The 21463-nt window shown below is 44.5% G+C and overlaps 5 protein-coding genes across 6 annotated transcripts; 4 read left to right on the top strand and 1 right to left on the bottom strand.

The window, feature by feature from the left end:
* Window positions 1–12218: 12218 nt before the first annotated feature.
* Window positions 12219–13767, top strand: E1B28_013365 (uncharacterized protein). The gene is made up of 3 exons (XM_043158516.1): window positions 12219–12307; window positions 12356–12813; window positions 12866–13767. Exons 1-3 carry the CDS (start codon window positions 12274–12276, stop codon window positions 13649–13651), a joined length of 1278 nt encoding a protein of 425 aa, XP_043003865.1. The 5' UTR covers window positions 12219–12273; the 3' UTR covers window positions 13652–13767.
* A 760-nt stretch (window positions 13768–14527) lies between these two features.
* RBX1 (RING-box protein 1) lies at window positions 14528–15355 on the top strand. The gene is made up of 6 exons (XM_043158517.1): window positions 14528–14677; window positions 14733–14760; window positions 14822–14872; window positions 14931–14995; window positions 15065–15150; window positions 15206–15355. Exons 1-6 carry the CDS (start codon window positions 14594–14596, stop codon window positions 15216–15218), a joined length of 327 nt encoding a protein of 108 aa, XP_043003866.1. The 5' UTR covers window positions 14528–14593; the 3' UTR covers window positions 15219–15355.
* Window positions 15356–17056: 1701 nt separating this feature from the next.
* Window positions 17057–18380, top strand: E1B28_013367 (uncharacterized protein). Of its 2 annotated transcripts, XM_043158518.1 has the most exons (5): window positions 17057–17403; window positions 17466–17483; window positions 17541–17809; window positions 17871–18155; window positions 18215–18380. In XM_043158518.1, exons 1-5 carry the CDS (start codon window positions 17269–17271, stop codon window positions 18228–18230), a joined length of 723 nt encoding a protein of 240 aa, XP_043003867.1. In that variant the 5' UTR covers window positions 17057–17268; the 3' UTR covers window positions 18231–18380. The 2 variants fall into 2 exon arrangements, with proteins under 2 accessions (XP_043003867.1, XP_043003868.1); XM_043158519.1 differs by having other exon boundaries at window positions 17057–17483.
* Window positions 18381–18571: 191 nt separating this feature from the next.
* Window positions 18572–19083, bottom strand: E1B28_013368 (uncharacterized protein). Its single transcript, XM_043158520.1, has 3 exons — window positions 19008–19083; window positions 18853–18953; window positions 18572–18788 (listed from the first exon to the last, which is right to left on the bottom strand). The coding sequence occupies exons 1-3, from the start codon at window positions 19080–19082 to the stop codon at window positions 18653–18655; spliced, it is 312 nt and encodes a 103-aa protein (XP_043003869.1). The 5' UTR covers window position 19083; the 3' UTR covers window positions 18572–18652.
* A 49-nt stretch (window positions 19084–19132) lies between these two features.
* Window positions 19133–20976, top strand: E1B28_013369 (uncharacterized protein; the record flags this gene model as incomplete). Its single annotated transcript, XM_043158521.1, has 6 exons — window positions 19133–19197; window positions 19252–19321; window positions 19380–19421; window positions 19472–20227; window positions 20287–20494; window positions 20563–20976. The coding sequence occupies 5 exons, from the start codon at window positions 19133–19135 to the stop codon at window positions 20311–20313; spliced, it is 960 nt and encodes a 319-aa protein (XP_043003870.1). The 3' UTR covers window positions 20314–20494; window positions 20563–20976.
* Window positions 20977–21463: the final 487 nt, after the last annotated feature.

Below are 21463 nucleotides of genomic sequence, written 5' to 3' on the forward strand. Positions count from 1 at the left end.
TTCGACGCATCAGCGAGATCCTTGAAATTCGTACTAAGCGAATCAACAAGTTCACATAGACTATGGGTATCTTGAGCCTTCAAGAGTAAAGCTCTGCTGTCTACGGCGACCTCACTAAGCTCATCTATCTTATCTTGTTGAGAAGAGTCCGATCGATGTGCCAATTTTTGGCTGTTGAAGCCTTCGAGGGTTGAACCTCTTCTAGTAGTACAAAGCAACCGTTCTCGTTCCGTAGATTCACCGTGTATGGAATCTAGGGAATTCAAAACTGGTGCTGATGAATAATAAGAAAGAAAACTGTCCATAACACAAGGAGAAATAGAAGCACTGTTTTTGTGTTTTGTATCTTCTGTGTGTTTTTGGTCTTTTTCGTTTATATCAATGTTTTTCATCACTCTCAAATCAGACTGACTAGTAGTCCTTTCACTATTTGAAGCTTCTATGAAGGCTCCAGCCAGCTCCGTAGGAGAGAATTTTGTATTTATCAAATTTTTATATTTTTCAATTCGTGGAACACCGTGAGCATCTACGGATATTTGTAGAGCCACCTCTCCTTGATCCTCTATCAATTCATCAAGGTGGACTGAAAATTTGAAGATTCAGTCCCTCGTTGTTCTCTTTCTTTCTGCGCTTCCTCTGAACTCTGCGTCCGTAGGGTTGGTTCCTGCTTAGGTTTTATCTTAATGCCTTCCCCTCTCATGTATGTAGGGATGACACTTTGAATTCCTTTGTTTGGGCATGAAACCGTAACCCACTGATCTCCATCCTTGAAGTTTTGCACTTTCGATTCCGTTAGGACATCGAAAGGTCTACCCAAGAGAATCTGAAAGGGAGCTTTCTCCACCACATGAAGTTGCAAGTATACTGTTACTTCACCAAACTTGAAAGGTACATTTCTGCACACTCCCAGTGTTGGTTTCAGCTGTCCATTGGCAGACTGCATGTGAATCACTGAATTCGGATCCCATTGCAAGCCTAATCCTTGAGCAACCCATGCGTCAATCGCGATTATTTGCGATCCACCATCGATCACCGCTTCTACTCTTTCCGTAGAACCGTTAACCTCAGGAAAAACACATCTGAGACCCTCGGACAATCCAGCTACTATTACGACCTTCTGTTTTTCTTCAGAATCTAACTCAGTGCGATAAACTTCCACAACATCTCGGTGAACTACTGATCCCGCTTCCAATCTGTCTTCTTCCTCTTCTAAGGTTTCGAACGAATCTACGGTCTCAATATTATCTACTTTCACAAACTCCGCTTCTTCATCAAAAGGTTCCTCAGCCGCCGTAGAGTCTTTTATCGGATAGTCTAACGTTTGAAGGAACGCTTTATAGTTCTTCGTTCAAACGTGCTTATTCCTAACTCGCCGTAGCAATGCTTTTCGGAACTCTTCTGAAGCTGTGAGTTTGTTCAAGCAAACACTAGCCGGATTGGCCATCATTTGGTCAATTAGGTCTTGAATCACCCGTTGCTTATATCTTTTCGTTTCAACATTTTGAAGATTTTCCGTAGACGCTTTCTTCACGTTTTCGGACTGAACCTTCTTAGATTTTGAAGCACCCTTGTCTTCAGGAATTACGCTTCGGGGCAATACAGAATCCCTTGGTTGTGGGACACGTTCTATGGGCTGAATTCTATCGAATACCCTAGGTGGCGGAGTAGAAGGACATCTATCGACCTGCGACGGAGGTTCTTCTTCATCCGATTCTGCTTCTTCTTCTTCAGAGACCTCTTCCTCGAAAGGCTTTCTCTGGGGTATCACATACGGTTGTTTTCTTAAGAACGACGGCGTAGATATCACTACTTGGGGTTTTGGTGGTAATTTTATTTTTTTGGGGTCCTCCGGTCTCCTCTGGGTATCTCGAGATCTATCTCTCTTATCTGAGGAGTCCATCATTGGACCTTTTAGTTTTTTGAGCTGTCGCCCGACTGGCGACGAGTCTCTACCTCCAAAGCAGCAATTCTCTGTAGCAAAACTTCTATCGTAGGCACAGATTGACAGTCTGGGAGATCATCATCAAGATCCAAGTCTCCTTGTAAGAAGAAACTGGTCTTTTCAGCACCTGGCCATCCCTTCTCTCTAGCAATAGCTCTAATTCTGTCTGCTCGCGACTCTTTCTTTACTGGATCAGGCAGTGGGAGGTTATTCCCATCGTACATCTCCAGTCTATTCGTATGTTCATTCTTAACTATCCACTTCTTCTGGGATAGCTCTTGTGCTTGCCTGCATTCTCTCCAGAAATGCCCGGGTTCATCACAAATAATGCAATTTTTGTCCGTAGGCGCCCTATACGGCTGCCCTGTGGCCGTAGAGTTGGATGCGATCTGGTTCGAAGGCCTAGATCCACCGCTACTCTGCCCTTGGCTTCCATTATGATACGCCATAGCTTGCATGTTTTTGTAGAAGTTAGGCTGACTGAAGTCAGGCATCTTCTTCGAAAGCTCAGAAACTGCACGTGCGAAGTCGTTCATTCGAGTATTCTGTGCATCTACGGAGGCCAAAAGTTTCATTGTCAACTCATCAGAAGCTATTTCCTTCTTGTACGAAGACAATGGAGCTATCGTAGGCTCGATTTTTGCACGAGTGATCAAAGGGGTTCCTACGGGAGCCACCGCTTTCACTCCTAGAGTATAGCTAACAGGATCTAAGCCCTGAGGTGCGTAGCAATCGCCTACTAACTCATTACTTATGGTCAAAGCCATATCCCTAACTTGGGAGAAAGCAAAAGGGTCTAGCTGGGAAGCCACCCACCCACTATCTACTTCTATGGGCTTTTCTGCCTGCAGGTTTCGAACGTAGTGAGGGTCCCGTAGCCTCTTTCTGATCTCTCGCCAGAATGTCGGGTCTAGACATTCCGCAAACTTCTGTACTTTCTCTCGATTCAACAAACTTCCTGCAAGTTTGTCTGCTTCAAATTCAAACTCCATATTAAACGAAGTAAGCTTTTGTAGCTGCTCTTCTCCTATACCAGAGAACCTAGCCTTCAACAGATCTAAATTCTCCAGTGCTCCTATTTCTAAATCCCTAATCGACGGGAACGAATCAAACATCTCTTTCTCAAAGGCAGCCCAACTATAGCCTCTTGTAGATGGCAAATGATGTGCCAGGAGTCGAGAGGTCTCAAACTCCATTTGAATCATTGCTAGAATGATAAAAGATTCATCTAACTTCCAGCCCTTGACTTTCCCATATTGTAGGATAGCCGCCATCCATTCCCGTAGATTTCCAGGATCTAGACGGTTGAATGTGGGGAGCCTTCGTTTCGACGTATCCTTGTCTAATTCTTTCAAAGCACCTTTAGAGAACTCCGTCCAGGACTTCTTTATCGGTCTTTCTTCATCTGGCACACCTGCCGCTACTGGGTCATTCGATATATGGGACATACTTGTTAACGGTCTTTCCAGAAATAAACTCGGGTTTAGTTCAAAAGAATAAAACTCTTCTTCCCGTAGGTCGAAGTCTGAATTGTATTCAGAGGGTAGAGATGATAACGGTGAAGAAAACGGTTCAATGTCTTCAGTTAAAATCTCTGGGGTTTCGTATGGGGTTTCTAACGCTTGGTTTCTAGGACCTTGCGTAGATCTCATATCTCGGAAAGCTTCTCTCAGACTTCTGTCAAAAGAGAAACCGGGGTTTCTTAAATCGTTCGGGATAACTTGGGTAGCTTCTCTTCCTTGCGTAGAATTGCGCGTAGATCGAGAAGACTGACCAGCTCTCGGTACTTGAGCTGGGGTACTAGATGCTAAAGCCGTAAGACTATGTGTCTGTAAGACTTGTTTGCCAGCCGCTAGTGAAGTGCGAGTATTACGTCGCTGTGAACTAATCTTTCTGAGAGAAGTTCTTTTGGTCTTTGTTGTTTTTGTAGTTCTCGCCGTAGGGCTAAAACTACCGGAATTTCACAATATTTCGTTTGATACTGAATGTAATCTTATTTCCACCCCCTGCGGTGGTCACCAGATAATGGGCGAAGAATACCACTCAAGAGTTAACCTAATATCAGAGCTACGGGAGTAGCACCAACACCAAATCAACACAAAAACTAGTAAACCTCCGTGTAAAGTCTATCAATAACTCTACACACCAGGAAAGATTGCAAGGGTGGACTGCTTGGCAAAGGTTACGCACAAGATCACAGTCTCAATATCGTAGGAACGTTTTATGAAATCAATGTGTAACTGCAAGTGTAAAACACCACAGCTACGGGGATTCTAGGGTTTGTAGGGGCTCTGTTTATTGTCCAGTGGACTAAGTGGGACTATGAATTTCGTCTACGGTAAGACTAATTCGAATGATTGGAGACTATTGCCCTCGACGGACACGAAAACTAAGTCCTCGGCGGACACGAACACTAAGACCCTCGACGGATCACGAAACAGTAATCAAGACCTCGGCGGCCTACGGACGGATAGTTCTCTAGTTTTGACCTCGACGGTCTCGTATAGTTCAAATCAAATCTTATCTTATCACTGCACAATGACAGGGCAAATCTCTCTCTATTGGTGTCAAGAGCAGTTACTCACGGGCAACCCACTCAGGACTTTCCTACGCACGGGTAGTACTTTTTTATCTACGGATACATGAGCTGCTTTTATACTACTTCTACGCTAGCTTTGTAATCCTATCTCTACTTGTTCTATCTCTAAAAATAATGCACCGTAGCTACAAATCCATGCGGAGTCTTATCGCTAGGGACTGCTACATGTGCAGAATCTTGTCTACGGAGCTTTTCCGTATTCGAATCATATGTTTTGGACCAATCTGGACCGTTCTTCATTCTTGTTTCAGCATGTAGAATGGACCTACATAGGCGTACCATATGGTATTTCCTGCCTACGGACCTTATCCTGCATTTCGACGTTATCAAATCATATGGACTTTGTGTGTCCAAGTAGTTCCAGCAGATGGATCCAAAGTTCCGAATCGCCATAGCACATGAACAGTGTGGACTCCGAGATCCGTTGTTCATTCCTGCCTGGATCCTAGGTACTCTATCTGTGATCTGGGATCTGTATCATGTCTTTTTGTCTTTTCCTCAGATCGGGACTCGATCTACGGTCATATCAAATTTCTCCTAGTCTGTGTGGTCCTATGTCCGATTCCTTGTCAACTAAATCCCCCGTAGAAGTAGGTACTCCTAGTATGAAGGTCTTTTGACTCCGTTAAGTTCTGCTACGAACGGTTCTGTGAAGACTACAAGTCTTCTAATAGTACAATCCCTTGATATGCCAGTGCATAGTAGAATGTAGAGAGTAGAACTTGGTGAATTACCGCTTAAGTCCTCTGCTCATAGTGTTCTACAGGTTTCGAACGGTCATACAGTTTTCTGACACGATCTACGGCTCTCTCTAACTGGTCTAGCTGCGCCTACGGCACATTCTACTAGCGGCACTAGCTTTAACTAGCAATTCGGGCTCACTCTAGTTCTTAATACGATAAATATCGCTCCGTAGCACTGTTTAAAGTGCAAAAAGAACTGTGTAGCATAGTCAACTAAGTCGCATTATCGCGGAAGTAGTGGAGTGGGAAAGTTCTAAATAAGGAAACCTTAGCTACAGATCTCGAAAACGAGTTGATGGCTAACTCGCTAGTGTATAATCAATTCAATTTGATATCGATAACGCTTCTAAGCGAGATATAGGAAGGAACCAATTGATATGGGGACTTAGAGTCCTCGGGAAAGAGATTTTGGACTTCGAGGAGGTCTAATCAACCAAAGAACATTGCGAAACAGGTCGTAGACATTGCGGATTGACTCCGGACAAAGATAATATGGACTGAGGACAGTCCTTTCTTTTGTTAGGGGGAGATATCGCGGATATAATCTACTAGTACCTAAATAAACGCATTTTTAACATTTTTATATATAATATAATCAAAATGGGAACATAATATGAGGATTAGAGCAAGCCCAAGCTGCTAGTCAAAGCACGGGTCTATTTGCAGGTTATCCAAAGTACAGAAAGTACGAAACACCCTATAGATGAGAGTCTTCGACGTTCCGAAACCTGTAGGAACTGATGAAGCAGCCTTTAAAAACCTTCGTTCATTTGGATAGGCCTCGTCTCACTCGCAATTACCTGTAGCAAACATGGGGACACTTGATTTTACTATCAATTTATTGATTTCTTCAATATTGGTTGAAAAGACAGAAACAACTCTTAGAAGTACATCTGGAAGTAACAATCGGACGGATGTAACTATCTAAAGTCCATTTCGGACTTAAGGAACGGAAACAATGCCGGTGGCTGTAACTTACAGCTGGAAACAAGAAAAGGGGCGGATGTCGACGATGTCCGGTCAGAAAGGACATTCTACCAGGAAAGAACCATAGGAACGATCCCTGGAATGTAGATCGAGCAGTTTTGGACTATTCCAGATCGGATAGAACAAGAGAGAACAAGGGAGCACATGGGGACTCGCCTTGGAAACAAAAAGGGGTCAGGATGTATCCACATGCAAATGTCAAAGATATCCAACTCGGAAAAGGAATAAAGAAAATATGAGGAAAAGGAATAAGGAATACTATATTCTGGACAGTTTTATATCTAATTGACATGTACTATACCTGATTAAGGGTACTTTAGTATCTCTAAAAGGGATTTCTCTATATTTTCGACTTTTTACCATATCTTCAACGTTTGATTATTATTTATTCGAAAAGGCGTATATAAGGGAGGATGGTAGCAGCAGTATTTTCCCCAGTAACCTACGACAGAAGCCTAAGTGCTTTCACTAGGGGACTCTGGCTCATACTTTGCCCCACTTCTTCGAAGTTGGTGTTTGTATTTGGAAAAGATTAGATTTGAACTTTGAATTTGATTTGAATTTGTTGCCACTTTGGTACTTGGAAACTTAGAACTTGTAGAGTCACTTTGACTCGAATTTGAATTGAATTTGATAGTTCTATTTGAACTTAGAAAGAATTGAACACCTCCTCGAAGAAGTGAACTTCGTAGAAAGCCTTTGTCATTTTGACTTGTGAACACAGAATTTGAATTTGTTTTGAACCATATAAAGCCCCACCCTTGAAGTCTTATCTTAGAGTTCTCAGTGAACCTTGCTGAGAGCGTCCATTGATACCGACCTCCACAAATCAACTACGCTAATTGCTAGTGTTGGGTTTGGTCTTGCGCACTTCGTGCTTGGAGTGTGTTTTGCTGCACCTAGTAGTAGTTTTTAGTGCCGTTATCATTGGTGACCACCGCAGGGGGTGGTATCACTAAGAAAAGACTTCATTTACATTGTACATCTCGACTTTGAAGAAGTTCGCTTCGAGAAGTTACCCTATACCCGTTGAACTTTACGGAAGAATCTGTCAAAATTGCTCCTAAAAGCGACCCACCAGTTGCGAATAAAGGAAAAGCATTAGAGACTTCTAAGAAAAGAACAACTTTGACTTCGACTGTTGCAGGACAGTCACAATTGTTTGATCACAGTCTCTCAAATATTCAGAAGAAGCTTGAGGAACTGAGAAAAAGGAATACAGAACAAATAAGAGATTCGGAAGCAGCCCGGTTAAGAATAAATCAATCTTTAGCTGAGTCGCCGACGAAAAGAGGGTATTTTACCGTCGAAGAAGGCATTAGTACTGCTAGTCTAGTACCATTACCATCTTCCTCACGTGAATCATCTTTATCGAGTTTGTTGTCAGACGTAGAATCAGAATTTAGAATGTCGAATAGAAATGAATCAATGGCGCCAATGGAAATGTCGGATCGCCCACCAAAGAACTCCTGGATGGAGCTCTCCGAAGAAGCGAGAGATGTCCTGAAAGGGGACAAATACAAGTTGCGACTTCAGGTCTTTAGTAAAGATCACCCGGAACATTTCGAAGGTTGGCTTACAGCCTTAGAGGATTATTTCCGGTTCCATAACATAGAGAATGGTGAAGCGCGGATCAATTTTACTATGACTCAGATGGACATAGCAACCAGAGAGCTATTAGCGGAGGTTGTACCATCGTCTCGAGGTTATGATTGGGAAAAATTCCGAGAAGAGTTACTTAAGGAATTCCCGGAAGCGCAGGACAGGAAGATTGGCTCTCGTGAGCGTCTACTTGCCATTTGCGAGAAAGCGAAGTATATACCGATTGGACATACCTCGAAGTTAGCTGCGTTTAATCGTGAATTCAACTTAGAATCGAAGAAGTTGAAAAATGTGAATCCGCTAACGGCACTAAAAACTACTACTAGGTGCAGCAAAGCACACTCCAAGCACGAAGTGCGCAAAACCAAACCCAACACTAGCAATTAGCGTAGTTGATTTGTGGAGGTCGGTATCAATGGACGCTCTCAGCAAGGTTCACTGAGAACTCTAAGATAAGACTTCAAGGGTGGGGCTTTATATGGTTCAAAACAAATTCAAATTCTGTGTTCACAAGTCAAAATGACAAAGGCTTTCTACGAAGTTCACTTCTTCGAGGAGGTGTTCAATTCTTTCTAAGTTCAAATAGAACTATCAAATTCAATTCAAATTCGAGTCAAAGTGACTCTACAAGTTCTAAGTTTCCAAGTACCAAAGTGGCAACAAATTCAAATCAAATTCAAAGTTCAAATCTAATCTTTTCCAAATACAAACACCAACTTCGAAGAAGTGGGGCAAAGTATGAGCCAGAGTCCCCTAGTGAAAGCACTTAGGCTTCTGTCGTAGGTTACTGGGGGAAATACTGCTGCTACTATCCTCCCTTATATACGCCTTTTCGAATAAATAATAATCAAACGTTGAAGATATGGTAAAAAGTCGAAAATATAGAGAAATCCCTTTCAGAGATACCAAAGTACCCTTAATCAGGTATAGTACATGTCAATTAGATATAAAACTGTCCAGAATATAGTATTCCTTATTCCTTTTCCTCATATTTTCTTTATTCCTGTTCCGAGTTGGATATCTTTGACATTTGCATGTGGATACATCCTGACCCCTTTCTGTTTCCAAGGCGAGTCCCCATGTGCTCCCTTGTTCTCTCTTGTTCTATCCGATCTGGAATAGTCCAAAACTGCTCGATCTACATTCCAGGGATCGTTCCTATGGTTCTTTCCTGGTAGAATGTCCTTTCTGACCGGACATCGTCGACATCCGCCCCTTTTCTTGTTTCCAGCTGTAAGTTACAGCCACCGGCATTGTTTCCGTTCCTTAAGTCCGAAATGGACTTTAGATAGTTACATCCGTCCGATTGTTACTTCCAGATGTACTTCTAAGAGTTGTTTCTGTCTTTTCAACCAATATTGAAGAAATCAATAAATTGATAGTAAAATCAAGTGTCCCCATGTTTGCTACAGGTAATTGCGAGTGAGACGAGGCCTATCCAAATGAACGAAGGTTTTTAAAGGCTGCTTCATCAGTTCCTACAGGTTTCGGAACGTCGAAGACTCTCATCTATAGGGTGTTTCGTACTTTCTGTACTTTGGATAACCTGCAAATAGACCCGTGCTTTGACTAGCAGCTTGGGCTTGCTCTAATCCTCATATTATGTTCCCATTTTGATTATATTATATATAAAAATGTTAAAAATGCGTTTATTTAGGTACTAGTAGAGTATACCTGCAATACCGAGAATTCCATATATCCGAGCAGTCCAACCAGACTTCGTTAAAGTTTCAATAAAGTGTATAATAAAATCCCTATGTTCGCTATGAGCATTCCAGGAGTAAGAGGAGGCCTTTCAATAAAAGAACGAAGGTTTTTAAATGGCTGCTTCCCGAAGTTCATACAGTTTTCTGAACTTCAGCAAAGTCTCTCATCTTTCCTAATTTTGTACATTTCGTACGGATAAAGTCTCTTGTAGAGGCTCATGCTTTAACTAGAAGTGTGGGCTCACTCTAGTCCTATTAATCCCATAATTTATAACTCATAAGTGTTAAAATTGTACAAATATGCATCTTTAAGGTCTTTTCCAATTTATATCGCGATAGCGCTTTCTAATGTGGGCGGGACGAGGATAAAGTAATTCAATACCTGCTTAGAAAATTCAGCGGCCGGAGTCTCCACAGCCAGCGCTCGTGATAGTAAGCCCCCGAATGTCGCTTCACATTTGACCGAGTCCAGCTCAGTATAGAAGATACCCGCATTCCCCGTTACTACGGAGAATCTAAAGTGAATGACGCATTCATCATTTGCTGTGGGGGACACAATTAGACACTGGGAAGGAACAGCAAAAAGGGCATACATGTAACTTTTAGAGGTGTGGCTTGGGGAGTTGCCATTGGGTGTGGGTAGTGGTAGAGGTGACAAGGTCATATGCATGTTGCTCAATATTTGTAGCAAACTCGCTGTCACCAGAGGTTAGAGCATCGATCAGCTGCCAATTGGTGTCCATAGTCGCCAGCAGTCACCCATAATGCCCACATGACAGTCTAGATCCCAATTCAAACTCCACCCGCATGAGACAACATGATATCATAGCTCAGAGTTTGAATTTTTTGGTGGGACCAAGGGGATGCTAGGTTTGACAGGTCAGGTCAAGGGGCTGTCAACCAAGCTATCCATGATATCAACCTCTCCAGAGAGGTCATGGGAAGAAATCACTTGCCATGCAGCAGCGATGGTGTGGGCATTAAAAATTCAAAGCAGCATGGCGTTAGACGATACTATTGATAACCTCTGTGGCCGTAAAATTGGTTGAAAATCAACCCAAAAAATCAACCAAACATAGGTTGATGCCAGGTTGATTATCAACCTGATATCATTAGTTGATTTTCAGTCAGTTAAGGCCAGTCTCAACCTATAGTAGTCAAGCAAGTTTGGGCTGCGCTTCAACCAATATTAGGTTGATTGTACTGGTTGTATTTCGGACAGATATAGTGGTTCAAATTCTCATTGTTGTAATAGGTAGGAGAAGAGGCCATGTATTCAATGTCAATCTATTAAACAGCTGGTTATCTAGCTTAACAAGAACGGTACTTTTTGATCACAATGCTTTACCAGTGGGCTAAATGCAAGTTGTGAATCTATATAGAACATGAGTATCAGGTTTAAATGAAGTCTGAGTCTGATGAACTCATGGCATCACCCAACAGAATCTGACTGCAGCTACTCGAAGATCTTTGTAATGGTTATCGTAGCCCAATCATTATGAATTGCTTGAAAATTACACTTTTTCATGGCACTGATACTTCGTGTAAATGAATGTAGCAATCAGAAAAATAAAAACCCACCACTGCATGGATTTTTGCTTTGCTTTCAACAGATATGTGGAATGACAAAGACTGCCAGTCAGTATGACATTTCGAGGTATTTGTGTTGATCAGTGACCTGTTTGGGAAACACTATTAGAACTCGAAAATCAGAACACATGTTCTTATGCACCTGACATAGGCCGGGGTATACTATTGCTTCTCCATACTTGCTCATTCACTGTCTTGCTGACCTATCCATAAGAAAGGAGAAAGGTGGAAGTATAGCGTGGGTGGGGAAGTGGAAGATGGTGGTATGCGGAAGAGTACATTGGCTATGTCATTGGTGTGGGCACAGGGCTTTACTGGGGAAGGCCTGACAGTTCCCATGTGCAGACTGTCTAGTGTGTGTGTTTTTTTTGTCTAAGTTAAAATCAACCAACATCTTGGCTGAAAATCAACCAGCTTCGGGTCAGCCAAAGCCTTAGGCTGATATCGCTTCAACCAACAAGTAGCCAAAAATTGGTTGAGAGTTGATAAATAACCAAAATTAGGTTGTTTATCAACCTACCCGACTCTCACAGTGAACAGACGATGATCCCTCTCAGCCCAACTCTATCGTTCATCTCATTCTGAATTCTTATAATCATAGTGCTTTCTTTTCCAGCCTTTCAACTACAGCCTGTGTGAGGGTCAGGTTTCTTCTGCTTTTTGGTTACTTTCTGACACACCATTGAGGCCCTGTGAGTACGGTATGGACTATAACTGCCCTGTGGTATTTTTATCTCGTCTGAGCAAGACTTGTATTTTACTGCATATACATCTCGTAGCTGGCCTGTGGGGGTGGTTGTAGAGACAATATATGGCACAAGCAACTTGGAGCAGCCAATGGGCTGTTTGGCAGTGGTTTTACCGTGGCGGGCAGGAAGGGAAGAAAATCTCAGAGAGCAGCATTGGAAAATATTGTTGAACTGAAACACCGCGACCGCTGCGACGAGTCGGCGGTTGAAGCGAGACCGTGTCCATCATGTGACCCATGTGCCGCCAGCATCAAGCCGACCTGCCGCATATGATTCCCACGACCTCTCTCAGGGGTTGATATCACGGATAGCTCGGTCGACGGCCCCTTGGGTCAGGTCTCTCTCACCACCCCTCATGAAGTACATCGCCAGCCACCAACCTCACACTCGTATGTCATTCCTTACCCACAACGTTACTGTAGCTCAGCACATTCTAGTTGTCGTTCTCCTGTTCGGGTTACAATTGGTCAAAGTCGACATCCCTCGCTCATGTTACGTCCGACGACTTGTCGAGAGAATTCTCGATTCTGGCGACTTCGATATCTCACCTAAGGTCCAGGAAATTGCACGACAGTACAAAGCACGAAATTTTCGCTGCTTTACGCCGGAGAAACCTTTCTCCATCTGTGACATGAACGACATTCCCAAGCCAGAGGACCTGCCGGCGGACCTGATCGCAATTTGGCCTCCAGAGCTGGGGAAAACCTCTGTCTGTGCCGATGAGTATTTACCTTCAGATGGATCATGCCTCAACCTCATTGTCGAGGAGCCCTTGCCTATTGAACAAATACCCGCAGGAGAAAAAGGAGATGAACCTGCACGATTTCGGTCTCGCGAAGTTGTCCTCTACTTGAATCAATATCAAGCTGAGGTTTTTCCCTCAACGGAACACAGGGTGCGCCTTCAAGCTTCTGAGTATAAAGACTCGCTCATTCTTGGATTAACAGGTTGTGGCTCGGGGATACATGGGCGACAAATCCAATGTCATTTGGTGCAAACTTGTCGACGAAGACGAACGGAACACGTTTGAATCTCTTCAATCTCTTGGTTGTGAAAGTCATCACATCGTCACCCCTCTTCTCCCTCCCTATCCGCTTCCTACTGGCCAATACTTGGTCACGATGCCAAATTATGGTTCTGACCTGAGCAAAGCAGAGGGATCGCAATTTTGCGGTCATACCATTCACCGAATCACTCGCCAGCTTTGTGTGGCCATTCGATTTCTCCATACTCATGGGTATTATCACCTTGACATCAAACACCAGAATATAGCCATCAGTCGCGACTCTCCTGATATCACCGTTCTTGACCTTGGGTGTGTCGTGAACGGGGGGCGAAGTTGCGTTCTTTTTGGTGTCACTGGCACATGCAGGTGTGTGGCACCAGAGGTTCAGGTATGGCACGATCATGACCCAGATGATTGCGTTGAAGTCGACGAAGCCAACGAACCACCACCCTATGACCCTCGGAAAGCGGACATTTGGGCGATAGGGAATGTTGTCTGCTATCTGCTGGAGAAGGAAGGGGCTAAACCGGACTACCAGACTGAGCTTCAGGAATTTGGAGAATGGCTGATGAGTGATAGTCCGGACAAGCGACCGACGTTGGATCGGGCCATAGAACGTCTCGATAAGATGGGTGGTGCTCCACTAGTTACTCAAATTGTCGAGAATGCTTCAGCCTCGTATTACACTGACCGCCTTCTCATTTCACCCTTGATCTCTGCATGCTGATGCGTTGGCCGGCGATTTTTGGCTCATCCTTTTTGTAGACATAATATTACTTTATTTTCGCAAATCGTGCACCTTGGCCACACGTATGCCAAGTTTACCAAAAATTCTGCTCTGCAGAAATGGGTTGTGAACTTGGATAATTCAGGCAAAAAATCGGTTCAAATGAAATGCGTGCCGAAAGTGTACTGAGACTAGGCTCAACAGAGAATCAGGTTATGCGCACGCAACAGAGAGTAAAGACCGAGAGGTGCACAATGGTCGTCTATTCGCAGTCTACTTCGCGCCCACTGCTAAGTCTAGGCTTCAGCCTGGATGCACGCTCTGTCTACATTTGAATCCATCAGTTTGTTGAGGAGACAATGGAAGGAGGAATCCATATCTCAAGCCGCTGCATAAGAGGGGGGCATATACCCTGGACTCTCCGATCCGGGATGTACCAAAAAAGGGTCTTATTTTGGCCGACTCTCCGATCCTAGTGTACATAAAACGACCCAAATTGAGCACCACCTACGATCCTTAGTGTGCTGAAATGGCCTAGTCGGTAGCCAGGTCCGATCCGTTATGTACATAAAATTGGGTCGCCAGGGTTATCCTGGCTGGCGGCAGGTACCCTACCGTTTCGAATTTTTACAAGTCGTTATACCCTAAAAATTAGTAAAATAATCAGGCAGAATAGATGTGAGGCTGTATCGGTAATGTACATAGAAATGGTCCAAATTTCCTTACCCGATCCAAATGTACCAAAAACCTGCCAAAATTGACCCAAAGGTATGTACCAAAAATGGCCCAAATTGGGGGTCAACGGATCGGACATGCTACCCAATATGCCCCCCTCCTTGCATAAGCCAGTATGGCGACACCGCCACCAACGCGTCTGTTGTGTGACACAAAACCACCATCCTCCCTCTTCACCCTTCTCTTATCCTCAAATCCTAAGCAATCATGGCCGACATGGACGTAGATCAGCCTGAAATCAAGAAGGAGAAAGAAGTAAAGGAAGGCAAGCAACGATTCGAGGTTAAAAAGGTAATCGTGGGGTCTCGCGAACCCGATTTTCGTTGACTCTGAAACCTTCCTGTAGTGGAATGCCGTAGCGCTGTGGGCTTGGGGTGAGAGTTCTCGATTGCTTTGTGACCATCGACTCTCTGTCAGCCTCTGATCTATAAACAGATATCGTCGTCGATAATTGTGCTATTTGCCGGAATCACATTATGGATCTTTGTACGAGCAGTTGGACTTCACTGATTCTTGTCTTTCCTCAACTTTTCGTTGTTTACAGGCATCGATTGTCAAGCGAACCAAGTATCCAGTGAAGAATGTAATGCTGCTTGGGGTATTTGCAACGTACGATCTCAATCCATTTCTTAATTCAGGGAAGATGGCTGAGAAAGACTTGTTCCTCGTTCAACACAGCACGCCTTCCACTTCCATTGCATCTCTCGCTGGTTGAAGACTAGAAATGTGTGTCCGCTGGATAACAGAGAGTGGGAATTACAGAAGTGCGTATTGCGACTCTATGTCTTGTTTGAGTGTAACTAATCTGCCCTGCCCTAGGTACGGTCACTGATAACGTTCGCCATGCAGAGAAATGGCACTGCTCGTATCCACTCTTGTAACGTTCCTGTCTGTATCATACGCTCAACCTTATCACAAATTCATTATTACCCCAAACTCTACGTGCTGTACATGTCCTAGAATAAGTTTGCAAGGCTACCATCTCGCGTACTGCCACCTGAAGGCTAACTGTGTGTGCAAGGGTGTTTTCGCAAACCCCTCAAATGAATGCCTTGCCTCCAAACTTTCAAACACATTATACCCAATCTCCTGAATGAAGCTTGCGTCCTTCGTTTGAAAAATGATGATCATCGAGCTTCGTATTGTACCACTTTCAACCACCGAAGAGTAAGCACGAAAAAGTACATGAACGAGAAAACATAGAAGCGCACTTCTTTTGGTACGCTTCTTGTACATAATACGATGTCCACATTCCCTACAACGTATCGGTTCCCTTGGTTTTATTTCGTTTTTAGCTCCGCAGTCTGTTCGAGGTTAATTTCTTTCAGCGATGAGTTGGGCCGTAACGGCCAAGAGTAGACCCTTACCAGCGCAGAGGTATTCCATATCTTGACGAGGTTGGGTAGTAGAGAAACCAGACTGATTATTGCTACCCCATTGCGACGATTGTTGATCCATGATGGTGAAGAGAAAGGCGTGAGTCAGCACTTGTTTAGCGCAGCTGGCCACCCTCAATGATTTTGCACTCGGAAATCAAATAATTGATTGTTCGAAGTTGTGTATTTACTAGAGCTCTACACGAGGTGGATACGCGAACAGCTTGGCTCTTTCCCTATCAATCTGAGAATAATGAAAGGTTTGGACTTCGGACATGCGGTGGACGTAGACGGACTCGACGCTATCCATCGGGAAAAGGCGCCAAAATCGCATGCGGTATACAATCTAGATAATATATGTTGTGATGGAGTCTTGAAGATTAGTTGTGGGTGCTGTGCATCATCGATGAGAGTCAAATCGCAAAAACGGCTGTTCGGATTCTTTGGGAGGTGCCTAGTAGCAAGCCAATTGATGAATACGACAAAGACACGTTTGCCTACCGGGGTTGTCTTGCTCTTGCGACTAGATTATTCTACACAAAAAATTTGCACTAGTGCTTTGCCTCTGAATCGTCCTTCTAACGTTGTCTTTCATTTATCAAACCTTAAGTTGCAAACAGCCACCCGTAGATGCTGGTCGAAAGATAAACGGAAGTTGTGTGATTGTTTGGGTTTGAAACGGTACTCCTCCTTCAGTCGTTTGAGGGTAAATTAACTGACACGGTCACATAAGCAGAGCCTTGAACGTTGAACGTTTGAACTGCAAGTCCATCAGTTCTTTGTAACCGCCCTTCGTTTGTTAAACAACAGCGACCCTACATGGGGGATTAACTCCGTTTCGCTTAACGAACAATCAAGCGATCACTGAGCCACTTAAGAAATAGATCATTAATCAAAGAAGGCTACCTTGTATTGTTGGATGCAATGCTAACTGCTGAGAGATTGGAGATTCATAAAATTCCGGGGAGTCCTTCAGAAGACCACACGGGTAGGCACGAGGTGGAAGCTGAATGGGTGAAATTTCGGAAACGCCAGGTCTCAACGTAAGAGGACCCTCAAGGCAATGCTGATGGCAGTACCAAGTACTAAGCGCCCGTTGACTTGAATAGCGATTTGGAGCAAAGAAAACATTGAATGCGGACACGTCGGATATCCAGAAAAGTGCGTTAGTTTGAGAATACTATACTAAGAAATCGCATGAGGTTTATTGTTGTTGGTCGAAATGAAGTCCCGAAAAGGCAAATGAAAGTGCTTTTTTTTGTCTGTTCTGTGACGGTCCGTGACAGGATTTCATCTTCTTTCATCTTCTTTCATCTACACTGCGTATAGGCGACTTGCCAGAAGGTTTCAAGAAACAAAAAACATCGCAAACTTGCAGCAAATCCTTTCCTTTTGTCTTTTTCATGGATGTTCCCAAAAACTGCCACTCCTCGGTCTATATAATGCCTCGATGTCTCAGTGCAAAAGTTCTACATCAGCATCGACTTGGTCGACCACTTCTTCGCTATGTACTCTCAGCCAGCTGCTGCAAACTACTACTCTCCTCCCGCTCAACAACAGAAGCAACGGGGCTATCGTATCTGTGATCAGTGTGGCGCCGTCGAAACGCCTGCGACGAGGTTTCGTTTGTGTGGGGGCTGCGTACGTCGCCGATCGTCGACTATTCTAATAATTGGCTCATATCAATGTCTTCTCTATCTCAGATGATTACTCAGTACTGTGTACGTCTTTCTTTGCCCCTTGCTGACGCAATTCTTCAACTGACCTGTTTGCCATAGTCCCAGGAATGTCAAAAAATTCACTGGCTAGGTCACAAGCCCATATGCCAACACACAAGAGCTGAAAAAGAAAAGGTTTCCGCTTCATATGCGCTCTCTCCAGATGAAAATATCGTCAAAAACCTTCGGAAGTTTACCTCTGCGCACACGGCGATACTCGGGTGGGCCGGTTTTCAAGCCTTACAACTCAAGCGTGTCCCTTCGAATATAAGGCAGAGCGCTCTCCTGATCCAGCTTACCCCACGAAATCACCCGCAATCACATTGCCGGTAAGTTGTGTGATCTGTTTCTCTTCCAGGTTGTTCTCGTGGTTAATTTTCACATCTTCAGCTTCTCGATCACATCCACACATATCGTCAATCCACGAAAACACATCCGCGATCCCCTAGTGTTGAATGATATTCGGGAACGGGAAGAAAGGTGCCGCCGAAATGGCGGTATCGGTACCCTAGTGATCATCCTCCAATGCAACGACATATCCCAAGTTATGCCTGTTGAAGTTGATCCACCTTCGAAGATCACCTGGGATACTCGGGAGGATTGGTTAGAGGTCCTTCACCATTTTGTTGATTCGGGACGGACGGACTTTAAGCCTATCTCCACGACGCAGAGAGGGTGAGTCATTCTTTGTTATGCCTTCAAGCTTTGAGTGTCCTCATGGTTTTTTTTTCTAGGGTTTATTACGGATAGATTTCGGTCCCTCGTCGTTATGTTTTCGATCTTCGACCTCGTGTAGTTTAACCCTCAACATCGACTGTGTACTGCTACTTTCGTGTTTTGTTTTTTGTGACCCTAGGTTCCGTGTTGTGTCTTTATGATAATGAACTTTTCGCATTCGGACAGAATTAGAGGGTGGTTGAGGGCTCAAAATTGAACACTCGAACGCATTCATGTGTATTCGCCTTTCATCGGCCCAGTACCTCATAACGTCAAATAGCCGCAGAGGTTTGGAAATGGCGAGCCTGACCGGTCGCATAGGCATGAATAGTTCTCGAGTTTCAGGTCCCGAGCGCAATACCAACACATCTGAATGAGCCTCTTGAGAGTGGTGAATGATTATATTATCCGTGAATAATGTTGGTCTAAACACAAGTGATAAAATTACCCTCCTTCTAAATCTTGAAACCTAGACTCCGCATGCACGTCAAGTGGTTTTGAACGAGTTCCTTGCAGTCTTCTTCGGCTGTTGGTCCGTATCTCAAGAAGCAATCATCGCGAGCTGACTTGGTCTGAGGACAGGCGCAGCACCTAATTTTCGCAGCGTAAATGATAAATAAGGGTGAATCAAAACAACCACGAATCTCATACGCACGGCTTGAGACCTTGAGGATTCAGAGGATTGAGTTTGGGGTCACTGGGATCGTACGGTTTCTCTGCTTCTATCGGTGGAGAAGCCGACCATAATGAAGTTAGCTAAACGATTGTGAATTAGGTTTCTCCACGAGATAGAACTTGAGGGTAAAGAACCTTCTCTAACATGTTCTGGTCGTGGTCGGTGTTGAAGTAAACTTTACACGGCGCGTTGAATGATCCGCTGGTCATGCTCTTACCCACCGTCTTTATCTGGCGGTCGAAGTTCCCATTCCGGGGATATGTCGAGCCATTCATCTTCTAATACATCGTCCCCTCCCAGATTCTCTCGGTACGTCCTTCAAAGGTGGGCAATAAGTCATCAGTTTTACCATTGTATTTCACGCTGTCATCTTTGCAGTTCGGATGTTCTTGAAGATGCGAGAATCAATGTCCTTGATGAGCAATCCAGCAGCGTAATATGGTTCAAGGTGTGTCGTGCGAAGCACTGGTCAAAATTGACTCTAGTTATTTATGTCCACTTTGTAGGAACGTTATCTTGGAGATCATGAAATAGTCGACCATGTGGTGGTGCGTCGCTTTCTAGGATCTTCTCTGTGTCCATGCTCAACCAGTAAAAGCATAATTCGACCAGTACGATATGTTGGACGGTTCATAAACCATTGAAGGGGTGGTACATCCGCATACGTTCCCCGACTTTTCCACCTGGAGTTTTTATTCCCTTAATGCCTCTGTCGCCCAGATCACCACATTATGGAGAAGCTGCTTTGACATTCACCTCCCGGACCAGCATACCTTCTGTGAAGGATGCTGAAATTTCGATCCAGGCTTCAGCTTCAGCTTCACCGAATACTTCGACAGTCCACTCTTATCCCCCGACACCGCCGGCGGTGCCATCTCTTGTCCTCCAGCCTGCTTCTCCTCCCGCTTCTCCTAAATCCACCACAAAGCCTACCTCATTAGACTCGGAACACAGTAAAATTTCCTGGACTTCGACATCAACTACCGACTTCGTGATCGCGCCTTACCTCCCTGCGGCGACCAGTCCGTCGCTCTTCTCACGTATTGTTAGCGCCATAAAAGATCGCGAAACCCTCGGTTCTAATTCTTTCACGATATCCCGTATCGCAGTTCAGGCCCCGCCGCCCTATGTCTCAACAGGTACCATGGGGATAGCTTCTTTGGCCTCAAGCTCCCCTACTTCCCTAAAGTGTTTGCCCCTCCTCACATTCCGTGATCGTACTTCTTTTCTCACAGCACGATCGATGAATGGGCTTTTGGAGTTGGATCAGGCTGAAGAATGTCTCCTTGGCGTAGATACAGCTTTCTGGATCGCAGTTGCTTTAACTTATTTGGATTTTCTGAACGATAGAGCGGTGAGTATTTTTCGTGTTGTGGACATAAAAAAAGTGCTAATTTCAATACTATTTTACAGAGCTACTTAGCGGCGTTGAATGACTAGCTACGGGGACATGTTAGGAGAAAAAGCGTTCAATGCCGATTATATAAGGGTTATTTGTGTTAGAATTCGTGTGGCCGGTTCCACAACCAAAGGGGCCCGACGGTAGCTTCTGACACATTCTCGATGAAAATATAGTTGAACCTTCTGTTGACTTCGTCCCCTCGCCAGGAGTACATCCTCAGTAAGGGCTCTCCACTCAACGTCAGCCTTTATCAGGTCGCTGACTTCTCTTGGGTTGGACGATGGTAGGGACTGCAGTGCGGCGCAACTGTGATGAACGAGGTCGATTCAAGTTCCAGGCTAGTCCTCCCGCCACCGAGGGGACTATCAGACAAAAAAATGCGAACTCACTCTCTCAGTTCGATATTATCTATTATCCATCACAGGCAGAAATAGCTGCACATTCCCGTCCAAAGCTCGGCCAATCAAAGGCAACAATCAGACTTCATCTAATCACCCAGAAGAAAAACCCAACATCGTCAAAGCGGGAGGTCTCGGAGGAAGCAGAACAGTCACTAGTCAAGTACCAGCCGATCTGTGAAGGTTAAGACCTCAATATTCAATCCTCGTTCCCTCTCCGCTACTGGAACGAAGTTTATAGTCTTGTCGGGGACTTCTCGTGGTGGAATTTCCACCATGTGTCAATCTTGCGGCTCTGGTGATTCCCTAAAGGGCGAAGTTCCCAACTCCAGAGATCGCTTCTCGCGCCTTTCGTGGGGCGTTCCCTCAAGTAGTGCCATGCAGTGTTGTATATCTCGAGACGGGGTGGTGAGGAATGTCTCATGGGAATCATATTGGAATGACTGTTTCAACTCAAGGGGGGAACGAGTATTCTTTGTCGGGTGAACAGGCGCAAGAATTTCTCATTTCTACCGTCTTTATGATGCCTTTTTCCATAGACAACGAGCACGGGGATAAGAAATGGTGTTCGATATTCGGGAGGTTGCTTCTGGAGCATATGAAGCGGGTTTGGGTTTGCCAAAGGACCTGGAGAACCCACCTATTGTGGGGTTTTCGACCTCCGCGAGCGAAATGGCCCAGCTCTGATGGGCATCAACAACGAGGTTGATCTGGACACAACGTTCTTACGTTCCAGTGTAAGAGGGGATTAAACGTTGATGCCTCTAACCACGGATTCTCCCGCCTCTGA

The sequence above is a fragment of the Marasmius oreades genome, chromosome 9 (genome assembly GCF_018924745.1).
Source record: "Marasmius oreades isolate 03SP1 chromosome 9, whole genome shotgun sequence".
In the NCBI taxonomy this organism is placed as follows: domain Eukaryota; kingdom Fungi; phylum Basidiomycota; class Agaricomycetes; order Agaricales; family Marasmiaceae; genus Marasmius; species Marasmius oreades.

Excerpts from the sequence above, each read along its gene's own strand:
- E1B28_013365 (XM_043158516.1), top strand. The coding sequence starts at position 12,274 with ATGAAGTACATCGCCAGCCACCAACCTCACACTC. Across the intron at positions 12,308-12,355 it reads CAGCCACCAACCTCACACTC|TTGTCGTTCTCCTGTTCGGG; the intron begins GTATGTCATTCC and ends AGCACATTCTAG. Across the intron at positions 12,814-12,865 it reads TTCCCTCAACGGAACACAGG|GTTGTGGCTCGGGGATACAT; the intron begins GTGCGCCTTCAA and ends TTGGATTAACAG.
- RBX1 (XM_043158517.1), top strand. The coding sequence starts at position 14,594 with ATGGCCGACATGGACGTAGATCAGCCTGAAATCAAGAAGGAGAAAGAA. Across the intron at positions 14,678-14,732 it reads AACGATTCGAGGTTAAAAAG|TGGAATGCCGTAGCGCTGTG; the intron begins GTAATCGTGGGG and ends ACCTTCCTGTAG. Across the intron at positions 14,873-14,930 it reads GAATCACATTATGGATCTTT|GCATCGATTGTCAAGCGAAC; the intron begins GTACGAGCAGTT and ends CGTTGTTTACAG.
- E1B28_013367 (XM_043158518.1), top strand. The coding sequence starts at position 17,269 with ATGTACTCTCAGCCAGCTGCTGCAAACTACTACTCTCCTCCCGCTCAA. Across the intron at positions 17,810-17,870 it reads CACCCGCAATCACATTGCCG|CTTCTCGATCACATCCACAC; the intron begins GTAAGTTGTGTG and ends TCACATCTTCAG.
- E1B28_013368 (XM_043158520.1), bottom strand. The coding sequence starts at position 19,082 with ATGACCAGCGGATCATTCAACGCGCCGTGTAAAGTTTACTTCAACACC. Across the intron at positions 18,954-19,007 it reads ACCAGAACATGTTAGAGAAG|CTAACTTCATTATGGTCGGC; the intron begins GTTCTTTACCCT and ends ACAATCGTTTAG. Across the intron at positions 18,789-18,852 it reads AATCCTCAAGGTCTCAAGCC|GTGCTGCGCCTGTCCTCAGA; the intron begins GTGCGTATGAGA and ends TGCGAAAATTAG.